Source organism: Thunnus thynnus, chromosome 19, assembly GCF_963924715.1.
Source record: "Thunnus thynnus chromosome 19, fThuThy2.1, whole genome shotgun sequence".
Taxonomy (NCBI): Eukaryota; Metazoa; Chordata; class Actinopteri; order Scombriformes; family Scombridae; genus Thunnus; species Thunnus thynnus.
The window spans coordinates 24,145,182-24,163,451 of record NC_089535.1 but is presented as its reverse complement, the minus strand read 5'-3'; the positions used below and the strand labels follow the sequence as shown (position 1 = coordinate 24,163,451).

At 41.0% G+C, this 18,270-nt stretch overlaps 1 protein-coding gene across 3 annotated transcripts in view; it reads left to right on the top strand.

Annotated features, from left to right (window-relative positions):
- Positions 1-858: 858 nt before the first annotated feature.
- whrna (whirlin a) overlaps positions 859-18,270 on the top strand; it is a 139,800-nt gene continuing 122,388 nt past the window's right edge. The window contains exon 1 of one of the 3 annotated variants that reach the window (XR_010924608.1): positions 859-2,915. Coding sequence is in view for 2 of the 3 variants with exons in the window: in XM_067573883.1 (XP_067429984.1) it covers positions 2,172-2,915 (744 nt within the window). In the remaining variant the exon portion in view is untranslated. The remainder of the gene's footprint in view (positions 2,916-18,270) is intronic. The other 2 variants (XM_067573883.1, XM_067573884.1) reach the window with 2 other exon arrangements.

The window sequence follows — 18,270 nt, the reverse complement described above, 5'->3', positions numbered from 1 at the left end:
ACTAAAATGTTCTTTTATGCCATTATTATATGGCCACTCTGTGGTCAACTAACCAGTAGTGTACTGTATATAGTTGTAGCTTCTGTAGTAAGAGTTCAATAATGATAGATGATAAATGTAAGAAAATCTACACTGGCCACTATAGAGGGCATCTAAATGAGGAAATTTATTTGGTGAAATTGCAGTTTAAAAGAAAAAGGCTTATTATAATACTAATAATTATAATTATTAATCATATAGGTGATTTCAAAACTGTTAACCAGTTGTCTTTTGGGAAAAGGAGGCGTTTTTCATTTTGAGATGTCACAGTGGGAAAAGCACAGGTGTAAATAATCAAGTTAATGATGGCTGAAATCCATTTAGCTGCTTTGGCTTCAGGGTCCTGGCATTGTCGATTCTGGCTCACTGCCATGACTAACTGGTACACATGAATACAGGAGTCATCACTGATGTTTTTCCAACTATGACAACTCCCAATGTCAGCTTTGAAAGCGGTCTATTAGTAATGCTTTTTTATGTGTTTCTCTTTTGTGTTATTCCACAGTGTGCACTCTAGCAGCCACTTTGGAGTAAACTTTATGCATTATAAATTGTTGTAAACACAACAGCATTGATGAGTTTATTTACACTGAACAGCAGTTGTGAAAAAGAAACAATAGTAATATTTAAACAGAGTTTCTGGTGAAACTCCCTGGTGAAATAATGAGAGAAATCAAACTATAAAACGTTCTGCAAATCATCTTTTGCTGCATATATGCTATAAAAATACAAATTTAAATATAAGAACCGAAAAGTGGTGAATAAAAACAAAATTACAAGGGCATACTATAGGGTTTGTGCCCAGTTTGACTGATTGATTGATTTTATTTATGGATATAGAAGACAATGAATCCAAGGGATAACATGTAAAAGTGAGAACACTTGTTTCCAACATGGTCCCTGATGTCAGAAAAAACAGGACAGACAGTAATACATGACATCATAGAATCCTCTTAAACAATAAGCAAGAAAAATCCAAAGACAATCTTAATATAAAAACAACAGACATGAAACTGGAATCCCTGTCCCACTATCTTCCCTTTTAGTCACAATCAATACGTCCTAAAAGCAGCTTGTGCATCTCATGGGTTAACATTACACTTACGCTAACAGGCTACAAGCTGGAGCTAATCAATACGTAGCAATTAACGTCCGTTTAGCAACTTATTGTTCTCTGTAGTGTCGCGAGCATGGGGCCACGAGCGCATGTTGTTGGTTATAAATAACGTGTTGGCTGCACGAGGCTGCGTCATTTCCTGACAGAGGACGGTCAGAGGCGGGTAAGAGCTGTAGTAACGTCTGAGAAACGGAGACACCGAGCAGCGGGTCACCTCAACACTGCGACCGGACTGTTAACAGGCTAATAATAACATCAACAAACAAACAAACGGCTGGAATACACTGGTGGATAATTATTTTTGTGAACTTGACGTCGTTTGGAACTAAAACCGAGACCGGAGCAGGATATCATGAACTCCTCGGGACGCTGAGCAGGAGCAGAAAAAAATAACTTTTTGTCTTTTCTTTTTCTTCGTCGATGAAATAGCTTTTCTTTCTGAGTTGCGAACCCAACAGTGAACTAAATACAGGTAGTTTTCAGTTGCGGTGTTGTTTATTCCGCCTTGTAGTGGAGCTGTTGACGGTGAAGCGGACACCAGAGAAGCGGCGGCTCGGCAGCCACCTGACCTCCTGGAAAATAAGACCGCAGCTAATGACACGCAGGCTGAGATCCTACGTGGCTCATTGCTAAGCTCTCCGGCGGAGCGGGACGAGTTTTCCGCGAGGCTGTTTATCGCACGTCCAGTTTTGACGCACCGTTTTCCACGCGAAGTTTGCAGAATTCAAGTGCTGGTCTCTAAATGATGGTAAGTGCTAATTAACTTATGTCGACTGTGAAATTGAATTAGTTGGACTTAATTGCCTGTTGAAGTTGCCCTTCCGTCGCTCTGTCCTGCAAATTGCGAATAATAAGTGGAGCATCTGCTGGAGAGAGATGGACATGGATATAACCGGAGTGTGCGTCTTCCAGCGGTCGTGATGCCAAGCGCCGGTCTAATCCCGCGCCGCCAGCCCGTAATGCCAGCTCTCTAACCCGCACCAGTGTGGCGCCGTGTCCCGGTCACACCGCCAGGATGAGCAATACCGACCTGGAGCGCATGTCGCTCAGCTCCTCGGCCAACTCTGTGGCCTCCAGCGCGCGGACGCTCTCGGCCAACGTGAGGAAGCTGCACAACGCGCTCAACCTCCTGCTTAACGACTTCGAGAGGGAGCAGTTCATCCACTGCCTCAACGTCTACCACTCCAAACGCAACGTGTACGACCTGGTACAGACCCTCAACGTCATCCTCAACGCGCCCAGCAAGCGGCAACTTCTGCCCATGTTGCGGCTGGTCATCCCGCGCTCTGACCAGCTGCTCTTCGAGCAGTACACTTCGGAGGGCCTCTACTTAAAATCGGATTTAGTTGCGAGCAACGGCAACGCGGAACCCCCACCGGGCGACTTCCCCAGCGCCAGCCCGACTCCCCCGGGACATTTCTCGCCAAACAACCCGCCCGAGTTTCAGGTGGCACTGCGGGGCTCGCCGGACAGCTTCAGCACCAGTAGCGACGGGACAGCTCCCCTGGTGCCTCTCCTCGGGAGGAACTTTATCCACGAGCCGCCGGGTGAGTTGCGGCAGGTCACGATGAAGCGGCACAAGAGCAACGAGGGCCTGGGCTTCAGCATCCGGGGCGGCTCGGAGCACGGGGTCGGCATCTACGTGTCCCTAGTGGAGCCGGGGAGCCTGGCGGAGAAAGAGGGTCTCCGGATCGGGGACCAGATCATGAAAGTCAATGACAAAGTCTTCGACAAAGTCACTCACGCTGAAGCAGTTAAGGTAAGTTTTTTTTCTTTTTCTTTTTCTATTTTTCACTTACACCAAACTTGCACACGCACAGCTTTTACAGCACAGACCGCACATTCATGCTTTGGATAAATTAGTAGCCTGCAGCTGTTCAGTGAAGTGGCACCAATGTCAGAGTCGCGGGAACTGTTTGCACTGGCCTTGTCCTCTAAACATATATTATCTCCTGTGTATACTACGCTTCAGCCTCATATTAATTATGTATTTGACCTCAGCATCTAAAATGGACCTCTTGTTGCTAACAAGCCCGATTTGCTGAGGGGAATTAATTTTCTTGGCGGGAAGGAGATAAGGCTATTTGTAATATCAACGAGCAACGTGTTGCAGCACCGTAGTGTAAACTGTAGACTGCTACTACTGCTAGGACGCAGGCAGGTAACTAGACACTTTCAAAGCAGCTGGTAACCATAGAGGAGTGTGTGTTTGTGGGGAAGGAGGTGGAGGTTGGCCCCTTATGCTTTGGAGCTATAAACTGAGAATAAAGACCCAGGTCACTTTAGCTCTGAGCACTATTGTCCAGGCCACGGAGTGTAAAGAAAGCCTATTAGCAAATGAGGTGATACAAGAGTATGTCTGATCTGTGTGCAGTGAAGATTGATTTAAAAGGCTATATTGTAAGGACCTTGCAAGGTTTTATGAGTCCTATGAGCTGTCCATGGTGCTGGAAAGTCATCTTGTTTTCTTCTTCTCCTCCTAACTGTTTCTACCTCTCCCTTTCTCACGTCTCTCCTCCATTTGTTATTGATTTTGTGATTGTCCTCATTCACACCCATTTGCCCATGCTGTACACACTCATATTACAGGATTCATAGTTCTTAAAAAAAAAAAGGTTCAAGTCAGTTTTAAAGGATCTGGGGAATATAAGTCTTGGTCAGTGCTTTTGCTACTTATATATGGTTTTACCTTTGTTTTGGAAAACTCATTCTGTACCTGTTCATCTTAACTGGATATTACATATACTCTTTTCTAGCATATTATTGTTGCCGCAATGTTCTTGCTGTGCTGTCCTCTTGGCCAGATCTCTCTTGAAAAAGAGAGTTTAATCTCAATGAAACCTTTTACCCAGTCAAATAAAGGAAAAACAAAAAGAAGGTTTTGACAGATTTCCATCTACTTGGACAGCTCTGGCTCACACTTACTATGAGGGGATAGTTATTTATCAGTAAAAACAGATGACAATGCTGCCTAGACAAAGAGAAATAACTACAAAAGTGCTAACTATCTATATATTCAAACCATCTATAACCTGCTTTCTAAAATAGTGATCATTTGTGCGTAGTTGGAAGGTCAGTGGTTTGTTCCCTCTGACAGCCATGGATTACAGCTCAAATTAAGTCCTTTCTAACCTTCAGTGATCTTGAAAAAGTCATCCATGCTTTTATCTCTTCTCATGTGGACTTTTGTAATTCTTTTTATGCACAGCTCAGGCATAAAGCAATCCCCTTCCTTCATTTAATCCAAAATACTGCCTTATAGGCTCTTATCTAATGCCAAGAGATGAGAACATGTTACACCTGGCCTTTACTGGTTGCCTGTGTGTTTTAGAATATATTTTAAGGGTTTTACAGGGTCAGGGTCTTAGATACATTTCAGATATATTTATCCTCTATTCTACCTACTGCAGATGTCTTTTGGTTGCTCTACAAACCTGCCTGATTGCTATGGGTGACTGTGCCTTAATAGTCCAGGCTCCACTGTAGTCACAACTTTGATATGAACACATTTCACATAGTTTAATTGGTATTTTCTCATTGTATTCTGTTTGTAATTTTTGTGGTGTAAAACCACCACCTTGTTAAGCTGTTTATCTATCTATGAGTTGGACCCATAGCCCGCATATGTTCATACATGACTACTGATGGTGTATGGTAAAGTAAAGAGGTCATTGTTGTAGTTTTGCCCTAGGTGTTTCTCTACATCTGCTCTGCAACCTAAAGCCTTTAGTCACAAGACTGCAGCAGAACGTGTCTTCACTTCACATTGAACATGATCTCAAACTGTATTGGATAGAATACCAATGACAGAATTTACCATTCATGTTTTTTCCATCAATTTTCTCCATATTTAAAGTTGTCTCTCATCTGTGGATTACAGACTATTGATTGTTGTTACTGTAAATGAACACTTGGAGAGTTTTTCTCTTGAGGTCCCTTTCAGAGTGCAGGTAATTTCTTATGTGAGCAGCTGTGGCCTGTTTTGAGGTTAAGAAAGGTTAGCGGGTGAAAACACACACTCTACAACTGACCACTACTAGTTATACTGTTAGGACTGGTGCTTTACCTACTGCTGTTATCCGTCTTACAGAACAGGCACACAGCCAACAGGAGAGCAGCCGGCCTGAGATAAAATCCCCACTGGAGGTCATTAAAAAATGCTTGTTCAGTTATTTTTATGCATCCTCGGTTTAGTCTAAATGTTATTACAGGCCTTTAAAACTGCAATCATTTAACCTCTGCCTACTAGTGAATCCATCAATACAAACTAATGTTGTGTAGAGAAACATTGTACAAACCATCAGAATTATGTTATGTTATATTCAAATGAAGATACCAAATATGAATAACATGTTGCAGGCGACATATACCATATTTACACCTTATGTAATAGAATCTTAAGTTTAATGTTAATATTTCACTCAGTCTGTGCATCATGTGCCTTCAATGATGTGTTGGAACAACTGGAATATGTGATAATGTCACACAATGTGAAAGGTTCAATTTAAGGGTATACACTCATCGGCCACTTTATTAGGTACACCGTGCTAGTACCAGGTTGAGCCCCCTTTTGCCTTCAGAACTGCCTCAACAAATTTCTGGAAACATTCCTCAGAGATTTTGGTCCATATTGACACGATAGCATCACGCAGTCGCTGCAGATTGGTCGGCTGCACATCCATAATGCAAATCTCCCGTTCCACCACATCCCAAAGGTGCTCGATTGGATTGACATCTGGTGACTGCGGAGGCCATTTGAGTACAGTGAACTCATGGTCATGTTCAAGAAACCAGTTTGAGATGATTTGAGCTTTGTGACATGGAGCATTATCCTGCTGGAAGTAGCCATTAGAAGATGGGCACACTGTGGTCATGAAGGGATGGACATGGTCAGCAACAATACTCAGGTAGGCTGTGGCGTTTAAATGATGCTCAATTGTACTAAGGGGCCCAAAGTGTGCCAAGAAAATATCCCCCACACCATGACAGCGTTGTTTACGCCAAATTCTGACCCCACCATCTGAATGTCGCAGCAGAAGTCAAGACTCATCAGACCAGGCAATATTTTCCCAGTCTTCTATTGTCCAATTTTAGTGAACTCGTGCCAATTGTAGCTTCAGTTTCCTCCTCTTAGCTGACAGGAGTGGCACCCTGTGTGGTCTTATGCTGCTGTAGCTCATCTGCTTCAAGGTTTGACGTGTTGTGCGTTCAACAATGCTCTTCTGCATACCTCGGTTGTAACGAGTTACTGTTGCCTCTCTATCATCTCGAACCAATGTGGCCATTCTCCTCTGACCTTTGCCATCAACAAGGCATTTTCGCCCAGAGAACTGCCACTCACTGGATATTTTCTCTTCTTTGGACCATTCTCTGTAAACCCTAGAGATGGTTGTGAGTGAAAATCCCAGTATATCAGCAGTTTCTGAAATACTGAAACCAGCCCACCTGGCACCAACAACCATGCCACATTCAAAGTCACTTAAATCACCTTTCTTCCCCATTCTGATGTTTTGTTTGAACTTCAGCAGATCGTCTTGACTATGTCTACATGCCTAAATGCATTGAGTTGCTGCTGCCTGATTGGCTGATTAGATATGTGCTTTAATGAGCAGTTGAACAGGCAAACCTAATGAAGTGGCCAGTGAGTGTATTTAAAGCTTTTTTCACTTGGGGAAATTGTACACAGACCATTGAGCTGTTGATTGTTTTATAAACACTTAGTCCTTGCTTGAACAGCCTAAATACCGACTTTAATCAATAATTGAACTAGTGTTTTCTCAGTCCTTAAACAACAAACCACAACATAAATAAAAAAAAATCTAATTGTAAAAGAGATTAAATATATACAGTTTGAATAAATGTAATTTCTTCAATAATTGTATTCATTATAGTTTCTTCTTAAAATCATCTCAATGCATTACGACATTCTTTATTCTAAATTTTTAAAGTCATTTATAAAAGCCACCAGCCGAGTCTAAAAACAGCTTGGTGAAGTTAAGCTTCTGGCACATTTGACAGATGAAATGTCACTTTTGAATAAGCTGCTGTCTGGACGCTCTTGATGAATCCATTTGTGACAGCAATCACTGATCCAGGCTCCTCACCTTGAACTGAAGTCATGCTCCCACAGAGTATCCAATTTCAAAGCCCAACTGATTTAGTATTTTGATTCAAATCACTCTGTAATGTGAAAGCCATCACTCACTTGTGGCGACAAACCTTCAGAAAATTGTCACCCATCCCTAAATCTTTACAGAGATATTTGGCATCTTTTAGGTAGTTGTTTTGGTTTCATGACACATTTACTGCATGGTTCAATTTCAGCACTCTCATTAAGCTTTTTTCCAGCAGCAGCAGGCAGCTGATTTCAGCAAACAAGCTCTTATAAACCCACTGCACACTACCTGTCCATCTCCAAATGGCAGACATCTAGCTAAAGAGCCTGACATTTTTCTCAGGAGTTGGTGGAGACCAAAACAGAGCTTTAAAGGAGAGTCAATATTGGATATGAGATTGTATTCATCAGGTGGATCATCACATCCATGATGTGTAAACAGCCAATTTTCAGTGAACATGTCAGCCGTAAAATCTTTATAAGGTGATAATATGTCTGGGCTGTGTGTCTTTCAGATACATTTGGAATTATTCTACCCCCAAGTAGCCAAAAACAAGAATTAAGACCAGGTTTAGACCATAAAACTCAATCTGATATGAGACAAAGTTTAGATTGAATTTTGACTTTGTCAGCAGTTCTCGCTTATTTGCACAACCACAATGTTATTAGAAAACTCTCCTTCTCTGCCATCCAAGAAATGATAAATCACTAATCCCACACAAACAACAACGTTGGCTTTGAATAAGCCTTTGCAACTTATTTTGTGTTCAACTCATTACCCATTCACACAGTCCCCCTGCTGTATTCCTCCATTTATGCGTAATCCACGCCACTTTAGCAAACCTGTGTTGTCTGATGAGTTCAGGGATGGCCTCTGAAAGCAGCAGATTGTTGTTTTGCCCAGGGGACGAGTCAAGGGCTTACAGCTTTATTTCTTTCTGTCTCTCTTTCTTCTCTTCATGAGAGCCTGATTTGGCCCCAGTCTCTGGAGTCACTGCCAAGGTGAGCCACCCAGTCAGCTTATAGACATTTTCTTTATCATCTGCTCAGTAGTGTGTGTGCTGGGTGGTCAGGAGACATGATAGGGATAGGGGCATATATCCTGTTGTTTTGGAGCCAGAGCTTCAACAACAACAAGACAAGCATCAGCCACAGACTGTTGGGTCTCTCTGACTTTTTAATCTGATTGGTCTCAAGTCTTAGAGAGTGTGAGAGGGAGAAACAAAGGCAGAGTGATGACATAAAGGCACAAGAAGAGGAGTTGGAGATGACCTTGTTAGTGGACATGTTTTCCTGTCTTCCCTTTTTCTTTTCTTTGTTTTGAACCATGTCTACGGTAATTCTAAGAGATACTGTAGTTTGGTGTTTTTGGGGCGGCAGTTGCTATGACCAGCCTGTAAGGGGTGAGTGGATTAAAAAAAAAAAAAAAAAAAAGAATGAAGATGTGTCCGGTCTTCATTGGGTCGACACCTGGGCGGCTGCCAGACACATTGACATGCAAAGACTTGGCCACAAGTCAGAGAAATGGGAAGCGTATGGCCTGGCACAGCTCTGCAGACTGCTAATGGTCAGTGTGTTGATTAGATGGAGGGAGGCAGATAGAAATCTCATTAAGCTAGAGGACGGTATTAATTGATTCATAGCTTGGAGCTAAGGCTGTGACGATAACCGCATTACTGCAATACTACAGTCATGTGATGCTTACCATGGGGTTGAGCTCATTACCATCATCACTAAATTTTTTATTTTGTTAAATGTTAACTACAACTGTCATATGTTGGTCTGATGTGCTTGCACATGTACTGTGTGATAAATAGTAATATAGTAGAGATGTAGGAGGTTACGTGATATGTTGGAGAATCTGTGTTTCCTGGGCTTGCTCCAGACACCAGGCTGCAAGACCTCTGCATTCCCTCACGAGAATGACCACCCAGGGGCACGCTGTAAGTGGTGTGCGAGAAACTGGAAGCATGGCAAGCAAGCTGGCATCCAAGCTAGGCTAAAGGCTAACACCAGTCAACCAGCTCTCCTGTCAGTCTTCCTCGCCAACATCCACTCCATCGACAATAAACTAGACTACCCAAAACTGCTTCTGACCTCCTGGAGAGAAATGACAAACTGCTTATCTTCACTGAGACGTGGATGCACGACAGTATCCACGACTCCGCCATCCAGCTAGCTGAGCTAACTGCTCCGCAGGTGGACAGGATTACAGGGGTGGGGTCAGTAAACCGCCAAACCAAGGGGGTACGTTGCTTTTTCACCGCAGTTAAAAAAAAAAAAAATCCATACCATCACAGCCCTACTTGGAGCTGAATCCGCGGTTTTGACAGAGGTTCGTCTTGCTTGATGTTGTCAACATATAAAGTTGCTCCAGAGTGCTTGTTGTTGCAGTTGAGCTTGTAGTTACTTAGCTCAAAACCTGAAATATCCCAAATATTTCTATCATAGGTTGACTGCTATAAGCAGCAGAATAACATTGCATGTTATTACGCAACAGCCAGAATTCACACATCACCACTGCACATTATTTGAACTTAATGTAATAGCATCTTTATCACCTTAAGGTGATTTGATTCCTTTTGAAACACGTTCATTCTAAACTGCAATTGAAAATCCGTTAATGAGTTTGTCTGCTGTTTCCATTGTCAGACACAGATACTTCGATGTCTCAGAGGGACAACAGTCATTATTTGCACAACCACAAAAGGTCGTCTAAACATAGATTGTGAAGCATTTCCACTAATGATTGTTGTTTTTCTGGCTATTATAGTGCCCAGGATGAGAGTACCACTCAAGATTCACTGTCCGCTGTTCGAAGAAGTTAAAGTGTACATTTCATAGGGTCTGTGTCTGAGTTAATAGACATATAATGTTTGAATATAAAGGGGAGAAATACATTCCTGTGAAAAGTGAAAACAAATCTGCACTGCACTCAGTCTGCTAGCTGATTAAACACTGCAGTGAGCAGATTGGAATATATAAGGTACAGTGCCTTTAGGCCTGCCCTCCGGGCTTGTGTTTACATATGGGTATTTGTATGTATCTAGTTACATTGAGTAGCAGAATTGTCTGTCAAATCACCAAAGAAGTTTGGAGTGCAGCTGTCTGTAAACGTGGGGGCTGATTGTTGCCTAAAGGTGCCCTAAAGATTATACAACACCACAGTAAACAGCACACATGTCATGCTGGTAAGATCACAGCAAAGATGAATTATTTCTCTTCTCTCCTTTTCTCCTCAACTACTGCTAATGTGCCCTTGAGCTAGACACAACTGATCAAGTGATGAAAATGTAGGATTTGCTGTCTGGTGAATTTTTTGTTGTAGTGTCATTGAATATGGAAGGCAGTGCTAAAACATGCATGCTGAACATTCCCTGGATAAATAAAATGCTTACTAAATAAACCTACCAATAAACTAGCCTCCTTCTGCCATAGTCCTGTTTTTGTTGTTGTTTTTTTCAACTGAAAGCCATGGGTTTACAGCACATAACCACTTCCCCAGGGTTTCAGATGGCACTTTATTTAACAAGAAACTCATTTCTGTGCATTGTGTGCTGCCATACAAATAATATATGTATACAAATCATGCTGTGCTTGCTATACTATGATTTATATGAAAGGTGTACCTAAGTAGCTAGAAGAATGCAGTTGTCATTAGAAAAAGTCGCCTCCGTCTTATAGCAAATACATTTCATTGAAGTGTAAAAGCTGCAGAAACAGTCATGATGAAGTGAAGGGACCTTTGGCTGGCTTTCAAATGTTTCCTGTTGAAGATTAATGGAGTTATGTAAGTCTAACCTTTTTTTAAAAAAAATCTCAGCACGTGTTGCTTTAGTCACAAGGGGGTTTATTTATTATATTTGGCTTTCTTAACACTGGCAATATCAATGAGAATTGATTTTCAGTGCTGCAAAGACAAAAAACATTTTGGCCAAAAAAATCAAGGCTTGGTCATTTTTTTCCCTGGAAAGTGTAATTTTTTTGTTTAGAATAATGACTCCAGCAACAACAAAAAGGAGATAATGCAATATACTCCGTTTTCAGTGTGAATTAGTCAAGGGGATTTGGCAATATAATTTAAGAACTTTTCATTCATCTGTCATAATTAATTTAATAGTGGTACGGTTTTTATTGTAGTACATAGTTCATATCTCAAGACACCAATTTTCATTTATTTTATCTTGTAATTAGTTCCCATATTATTTATGTTTTGTGAATTGGTTTTCTGGGTTCTCTGATGTATTATTTCTCAGAATAAAAATGTGCTAAAAACTGGGCCACAACCATCATCTAAACTGGCAGAAAGGCTTGATTTTCCCAGTTTTCCCAGTAACAGAGCAAGTGTAAAGTAAATTTTGCTCTTACTGCAAATTCCTTCCTGTTTGTTTTGAATGACAGTCAACAAATTCACATGGAAAAACATTGACAGATAACATTTTTTCAGCGAGTGGTTCCCAGTGTTTTCACTCCTCAGCTGAGGTTAATAATATAGTTAAATTATCAGCAGTTAAATAATGATGTACTGCTTTCTGTAATACTGAATTTTAAAAGTAAATTAAATGCTTTTTCTTTAAAATCATATTTTTATAGCTCTCCAAATCCCATAATTTCCTGCCAACTCAGTGCTGTTTTGGAACTCACTTGTAAACAGCGTTGCTATGACAAAATTAAGGGGTGTATCTTTAATACGGTATAATGGGGACTGAAAAATTGGACTGTCAAAATGTGGATTATTCTATTTGGGTAACAGCAGGATATAATAGAGCAGAGCAGTTTGAATTGTTGAACCAGCTGGGAAAATCTGATTAAACAAAATGAACGGGTGCTACTTCAAAAACTACCCTTGGGGTGCCCTTGAGCAAGACACTTAAAGTAGCATCTAACGGCTCCGCTGGCCAACAGTTATTTGGCCACCGGCTTGTACTGGCCAGCTTCCAGATGTGACCATATGTGGCTGTGAGAGTATGAAACGAGTCATGGCTGAAGTCTGGAGGATCAGCACTTCTTCTTCATCATCTTAAATTTCTGGCAGCCAGAACTCTCTGCCCAAAGGACAGAAAAAATGGATACAGTCCCATGGTGTGTAGATACTGAACACATGCTATCAGTTGGCAGTCCTCATATTGGCCAAATAGAGTTTTGAAGAAATCCCTGAATTTGACTTTACCCTGAACAATGCCTCCTTTTGTGTTGTTTAATCTCAGAACTACCATTTAAAAAAAGCAGAAAGATGATAAACGGATGGAACAGTGAATAATGATGTGTTGTCTTTAAAGCATAACAGTGGAACAGTTCAGTACATTCATCATCAATTACATAATTTTACACATTGTCATATTGTGATAAATATTTTCATTAATGATTTTAACCGTATTGTTCAGCCCTTCCATGCAGTGCAATAGCTCAAACTTTACTGTGGCTTCTCAGTTCTATTCTTCTCAGTGATTATCATGTGAAATATTTATTAATTGCTTTAATTAAGTAGGTGGAGGCCAATTCTGACTGGCTTTTGTCTTGTGGCATGCTGCACTGATGAATATTGAAATGTTTACTGGTGTTGAAGGGTAGACTTGAAGACTGAGTGGGAGATGATGGAAACCCACTGAGAGGAGTCTTTGCTGCAGTTTATACTTAGTAGCAGTCAGGGTAGCATGTTTAAGCTGTTATCTTTCATACTTATTGATGTTTTATCCAGCTATTCTCTTTCTCCTTATTAACCTTCGTTAAATATGTTTGTTTTTCATTTAGAAACACATTCTCATGTCACAGACAGAAGATAAGATCTTTTACCTTTTTGCCATCACTCACTTTTTGATAGGCCATGCCACTACCTGTACACTAATCTCTTATATCAGCGTAGGCTCACACATGTGCACATAAATACACACATGCAGTATTAACCCTATGAGCGGTTCATGACACTAAATAAGGAATGTCTCTCCTCTTTCCTCCCCTTTGGTGTCAAATACAGTATCTCATCATTTCTTCTTAAGGCAGTGTTTTTATTCTCCTCTGGTAGGCCCACTTGGGGTCTGTTAGACAGATTCACTGCCAAAGTGACTCTATTGTAATGGTCTAATTGTTTTACAATGGAGCCGCCAAACGCTTCAGTTCACAGAGAAGGTGTCCTCAATCCATCACCTGGTCTCCACAGCACTAAATCACCGGAAGCAGCCATTAATATCCGGTCAGTGAGCTGTATCCCTCCGTTTCTGGTCACTTCTGTCTGCATGCAGGAAATGACTTATTACATTATTCCCCGGAGTGCTCTGAGTTTAACAGACATCAGATTTAATTATTGAAGGCCTGTGGTGAAACCAGTCACACCACAGGTGAAAATGAAGTTGTTTAAATTAGTGGTATTAGGGACACTGAAATGCCTCTGGATAATTACTGAGCTGTCAGTTTATTAGGTATTCCTGGCCAAAACAGTCTAAATACAACAGTCCTGTATTACTCTTCTTATATTGTGAGTCAACTGGATTCATATGATCATGACATCATAAGATCATGCGAAAATCCATCTTGTCGGGTTTCAATCCAGTCAGCGTCCTATGAAGACTCTTGCGTGATCTTGTGATCCAGCTGCCTTGCAAGGTAAAACGGTAATAGACAGATGGTTCATCCAATCACCTGCCAAGTATTTTTTTTGACAGTGCCTGCCCTTTTTCAAACAGTTTCCAAGCACGACTTCTCAGATGGTTCTGTGTAACAAACAATCTGGTGCGTCAGGTTAGTACTGTTCAGTTTTTGTTAAAATGTTTTGGAGAAGTGTTGAGTAAACATTTTGATGGAAGTAGAGTGTGGTGCTGTTTAGTGTTGAAACAATTACTCAATTTGACAAAATTGTAACTTTAAAACTATATAAACCCACTGGCATTTAAGATGTTTATAATTGATGACAGCAGTTGGAGGGGTGGGGGAGGGGGGGTGAGTCTGGTGTTAGCACTGCCTAAATTAGGTTAAGAAGTGAAAGTGAAGATAAATACATTATTTTTAATCCCAAAAGTTTAAAAAATAAACTCCTCCTGCCATATGGCTCCATTAGAGCAGAATCCAGTGTGACTGGTGTGCAGTGCCGCATACGCAGAGTACGCAGAGCGCGTGGGGCCTTAAGTACCAGGCGGGGCCCCCCAAAATTAAGGTTAATTAATGTAATTATCACATTATTACATTTTAACACAAATTGAAAAAATATATAAATTAGTTATGGACAGGCCTACCACCTGCCTCTCGCCTGAAGTTTGCCATATTAGCCTGCTTTATCAAGCTGTTTTTGAATGAGGCCATAAGCGGAGCGACCGTGGAGGCAGAGGGGGCAGCCGCCCCAGGACCTACGCTCAGTAGGGGCCCGCTAGGGACGTAGCGCTCGACCCCGCGGGTGCAGCAGGAGTAGGAGAATTTAACTCTCTCAGCTTCTTCCATTCATTCTCTATGTTAGTTCTCAACACTATGGGTGTAATTCCCCCTCCCACCACAGTATGGGTTGCAATGTCAGAGTGGCGCTGTCCGTATTTCTACTCGTTGACTCTGCGGGTAGTGAAGACCGCAGAAGCAGCGATTCAAAGTTTATGACTAACTTCGCTGAAAACTTTATCCAAAATATCAGATATTCGCGTCTTTTTATGTTTATGGTGAATGAAACTTGCCAGATTAAGTTTCAGCCTTCTGAAGCTCATTAAGAGCCATTTGCGTTCGTGTGTGGATGAGGCCTAACTATCCAACCTCACTTTACTGTGTGTTGAGCGGGACATAAACACTAATAAGGACTAATAAGTGGTTGGCAGGTTTGCCACCGTGAAGGAGAGGAGGATGAAGTTTTAAAACGGACCGTGAAATGTACAAAGTTTGTTAAACTGTTCGGATTATTTTGTTCCATGGAGGATGGAGAAATACACAAATGGACTAGCGTTACACTAAACTACAGCAGTCTAAGCAGGGACAACAACTGGTGAGTGATACATCCATAATTAGTTTTTATTAACTTAAAAGTTGGTTATGAAGAAATCAGTCAAAATGTTAGATTAATGTGTTGTTGAACTCCATGCTTACCGCATCTCAGCACCTGTCTGTGTCACTGCCTGTGGTGCTGTAGACTGTTCACTTTGTATTAGAATAGGCCTTGTAGTGTTGTAGACCGCTGTGTCTATTTTATGTCATGTTATTGAACTGTTCGTCAGTCGGTGTATGTAGAGCACCACATGCTGTCCTCAGTGCTGAAACATTTGAACGCGGCTGGCAACCTGTTTTCTTTTTTGTTCTTCAGAACAAGCTTGTCTCAAAGTGGCTTCACTGTATGTTTCCTGAGACATAGGCTTGCATTTAGAAAGGCCCCTTGAGAATGCTTTGCCCCCTCTGTGCTGAGAGTCCAGCTCCGTCCCTGAATGAGGCATAATAGCAAGTAAGAGACAACATTGCATCATTCGTGTTGCATAATTCACATCATTTGCATTTGATATCTGCCAGCACTGAGTCTGATCTGATATCTTCATTTAATTTTCCTATGAAAGATAGATGCTCAATATATATTAACATGTACCTACAGTACTGTAGGCTAAGATTGAAATTAGTAAAACAATTTAGATATGTACTGACTGCTAATTGATTGGAACCAGAGCAAACAAACAAATGATCAGAAATTAGTTTGGATTTATATAGCCATTACTGATTCATGAAAAAATGCGGTCCTGATCCTTTACATCAGCTCAGGACATCAATATGTGTCATTATGTCGTGGTTAACTGCAACACTGGCAATTCTGCACGAGTAGGCATTGTATTAAACCTTGAGTTTTTGAAATAAATAGACTTTGTCTGGCATGAACTATTGAGTTTGTATTATTTATTTTTATTACATAAGTATGGAAAGGAGAAAAAAAACCTTAAGAATGAATCAAAACATGACATTGTTAAGAGTGAGGAAGTTTTTAAAGCAAAGTAATGTGTTCTTTTAAGTGGATGTTTGTCAGTGGGTGATGATTGATGGAGGAGACTTAGTGATGCCCTCCAGACTGAGCTTTTTTTTTTTTTTTTTACAGTGTAGGCTGAAAACTTTGATCAGAGGTGGTACCACTATACAGCTGCCGTGACCTCAGAAGGGATTTATGGTAGAATTGAGCACGTTGGGTATTTTCTCTAAGGCTTCATCTCAACCATCGTAGGAGTTATGAGACTGCAGGAGGCATGCTTTGAATATCAATGAGGATTTGGAAGGTTCATTGTTACTTTGGTTTTGTCTGTTGCTCCTTGACAGGTATAATTATGAGCCAGGCACAGGAAGAGGAGTGTATGTAGCTACCACATACATACACACACAGAAGCTCAGTGGTGATCATTATCCTGCAAAGGGTGAAAGAGAAGAATAGAAATGTAGAGACCCTCCAGAGTGACAGAAACATAATTAAGGGAAGGTTCTGCTTTTTTTTTTTTTTAACCACTGGACTTTATTTGAAACCTGAGTGATCAGACAGATTTGAAACAAATTAATTTTAACCCAACTATCTAAAACGCTTAGTTGAATGTGAAAATGAAGGTAAACACAAAGTTTCATTAGTCAAACTGTGTTAAGAACTAGTCCATTTCACAGAGCTATTATGTTATTCAGCTTTGTCCTAATCCACTTACTGTACTTTAGTTGTGTGTGCACTGTTGTGTACGTGCATTTTTACATGGCAGGGGACAGATGCTGGAAATCTGAGTCCCAATGACCTCAGTAATCAAGCTGGTTATCAAAATGTTATTATAATACCTACAGGAAGATAAATAATACTTCTCTGCTTGTGTGGTGACTTCTTTTAATACACACCTGACTGTGACTGATAAGCTGATCTCTTTACTTTCTCACCTTGTAAAAACCACATATTTTTCATTTTTTCCTCCTGACATTGTGACATGTGTTGTTTTATTTCATTACCGCGGCGCGAATATACGACGCGATCAATCTATTATTGTCACCTCCTGAGCTGATCAGAGCGGAAAGATTTTGCTCTGTGATATTCTCTTTTTTCCTTCAATCTTCTTATAATATTTAATAAAAGTGTGATATTATTATTTTCAGGCGAGGTGGCACAGCTCTGCTATAAAATGTTACGAGAAACTCTTTCATGACTTTATCCCCGATCACTGTTAAAAACAGTTTCAAGATTTAAAATGAACCCAGTTATTATCCTGATCATATAATCATTCATATAGGTTTAGTGTAGCTTTAGTGTAAAAAAGATATCAAAGCTTAACTTATTCAATTTCATAAAGATGTGGCAATGGAGATGACTTATCTGCATGGTTATATATGATCTTAAGAGGCTTGGTTATTGTAGGAGGAGCTGGAAACTTTTTTGTTTCCCAGTGATTGAGGCTCTACTCCTCTCGTAGAGAGACACACACACACACTCAGAATCACACACATCCTGGCAAATTTCCCTTCACCGCCTGATGCAAGCCACCATTCAAGGATTGCTCTACTGGAGAAGGAAGAAGAGGAATTTAATGGAGTTACGTAAGCACAAGAGGGGAAGATTTAAATAATCTCCTCCCGAGAAAAGGACTTCCAGGGAGGTTGTGAAGTCCTCTTATGTGTAAGTTATCAGAACAGGAGGGGAGAAAAAAACACTGAACCTTCAGAGGAGAGCGAGAGCAGCGTGTAAATCACATGGGTGTGGTGAAGATCTTTATAATTGCCTGCTTTTAATCACTAACATATTGAGATAGTGACCACCGGCAGAAATCTAAATCCGCTTTTGTGTGCCTGTCAGATTACATTATTTTCTTCCCCACAAACACAGAGAGGGCCAACGGTGATCCGTTAGCCGGCCCAGATGTCTCTTTTATGTGTGCAACAACCGGAGAGGAGCCCTGCAGGTCACCTGATACCATGGATCTGCCTTACCTATCTCCTGCCTACACACACAACTAAACACACACACACACACACACACACACACACACACAAACTCCTCCATACCATCTGCTGTTTGCCACCGCTGACTCTTTCAACACCT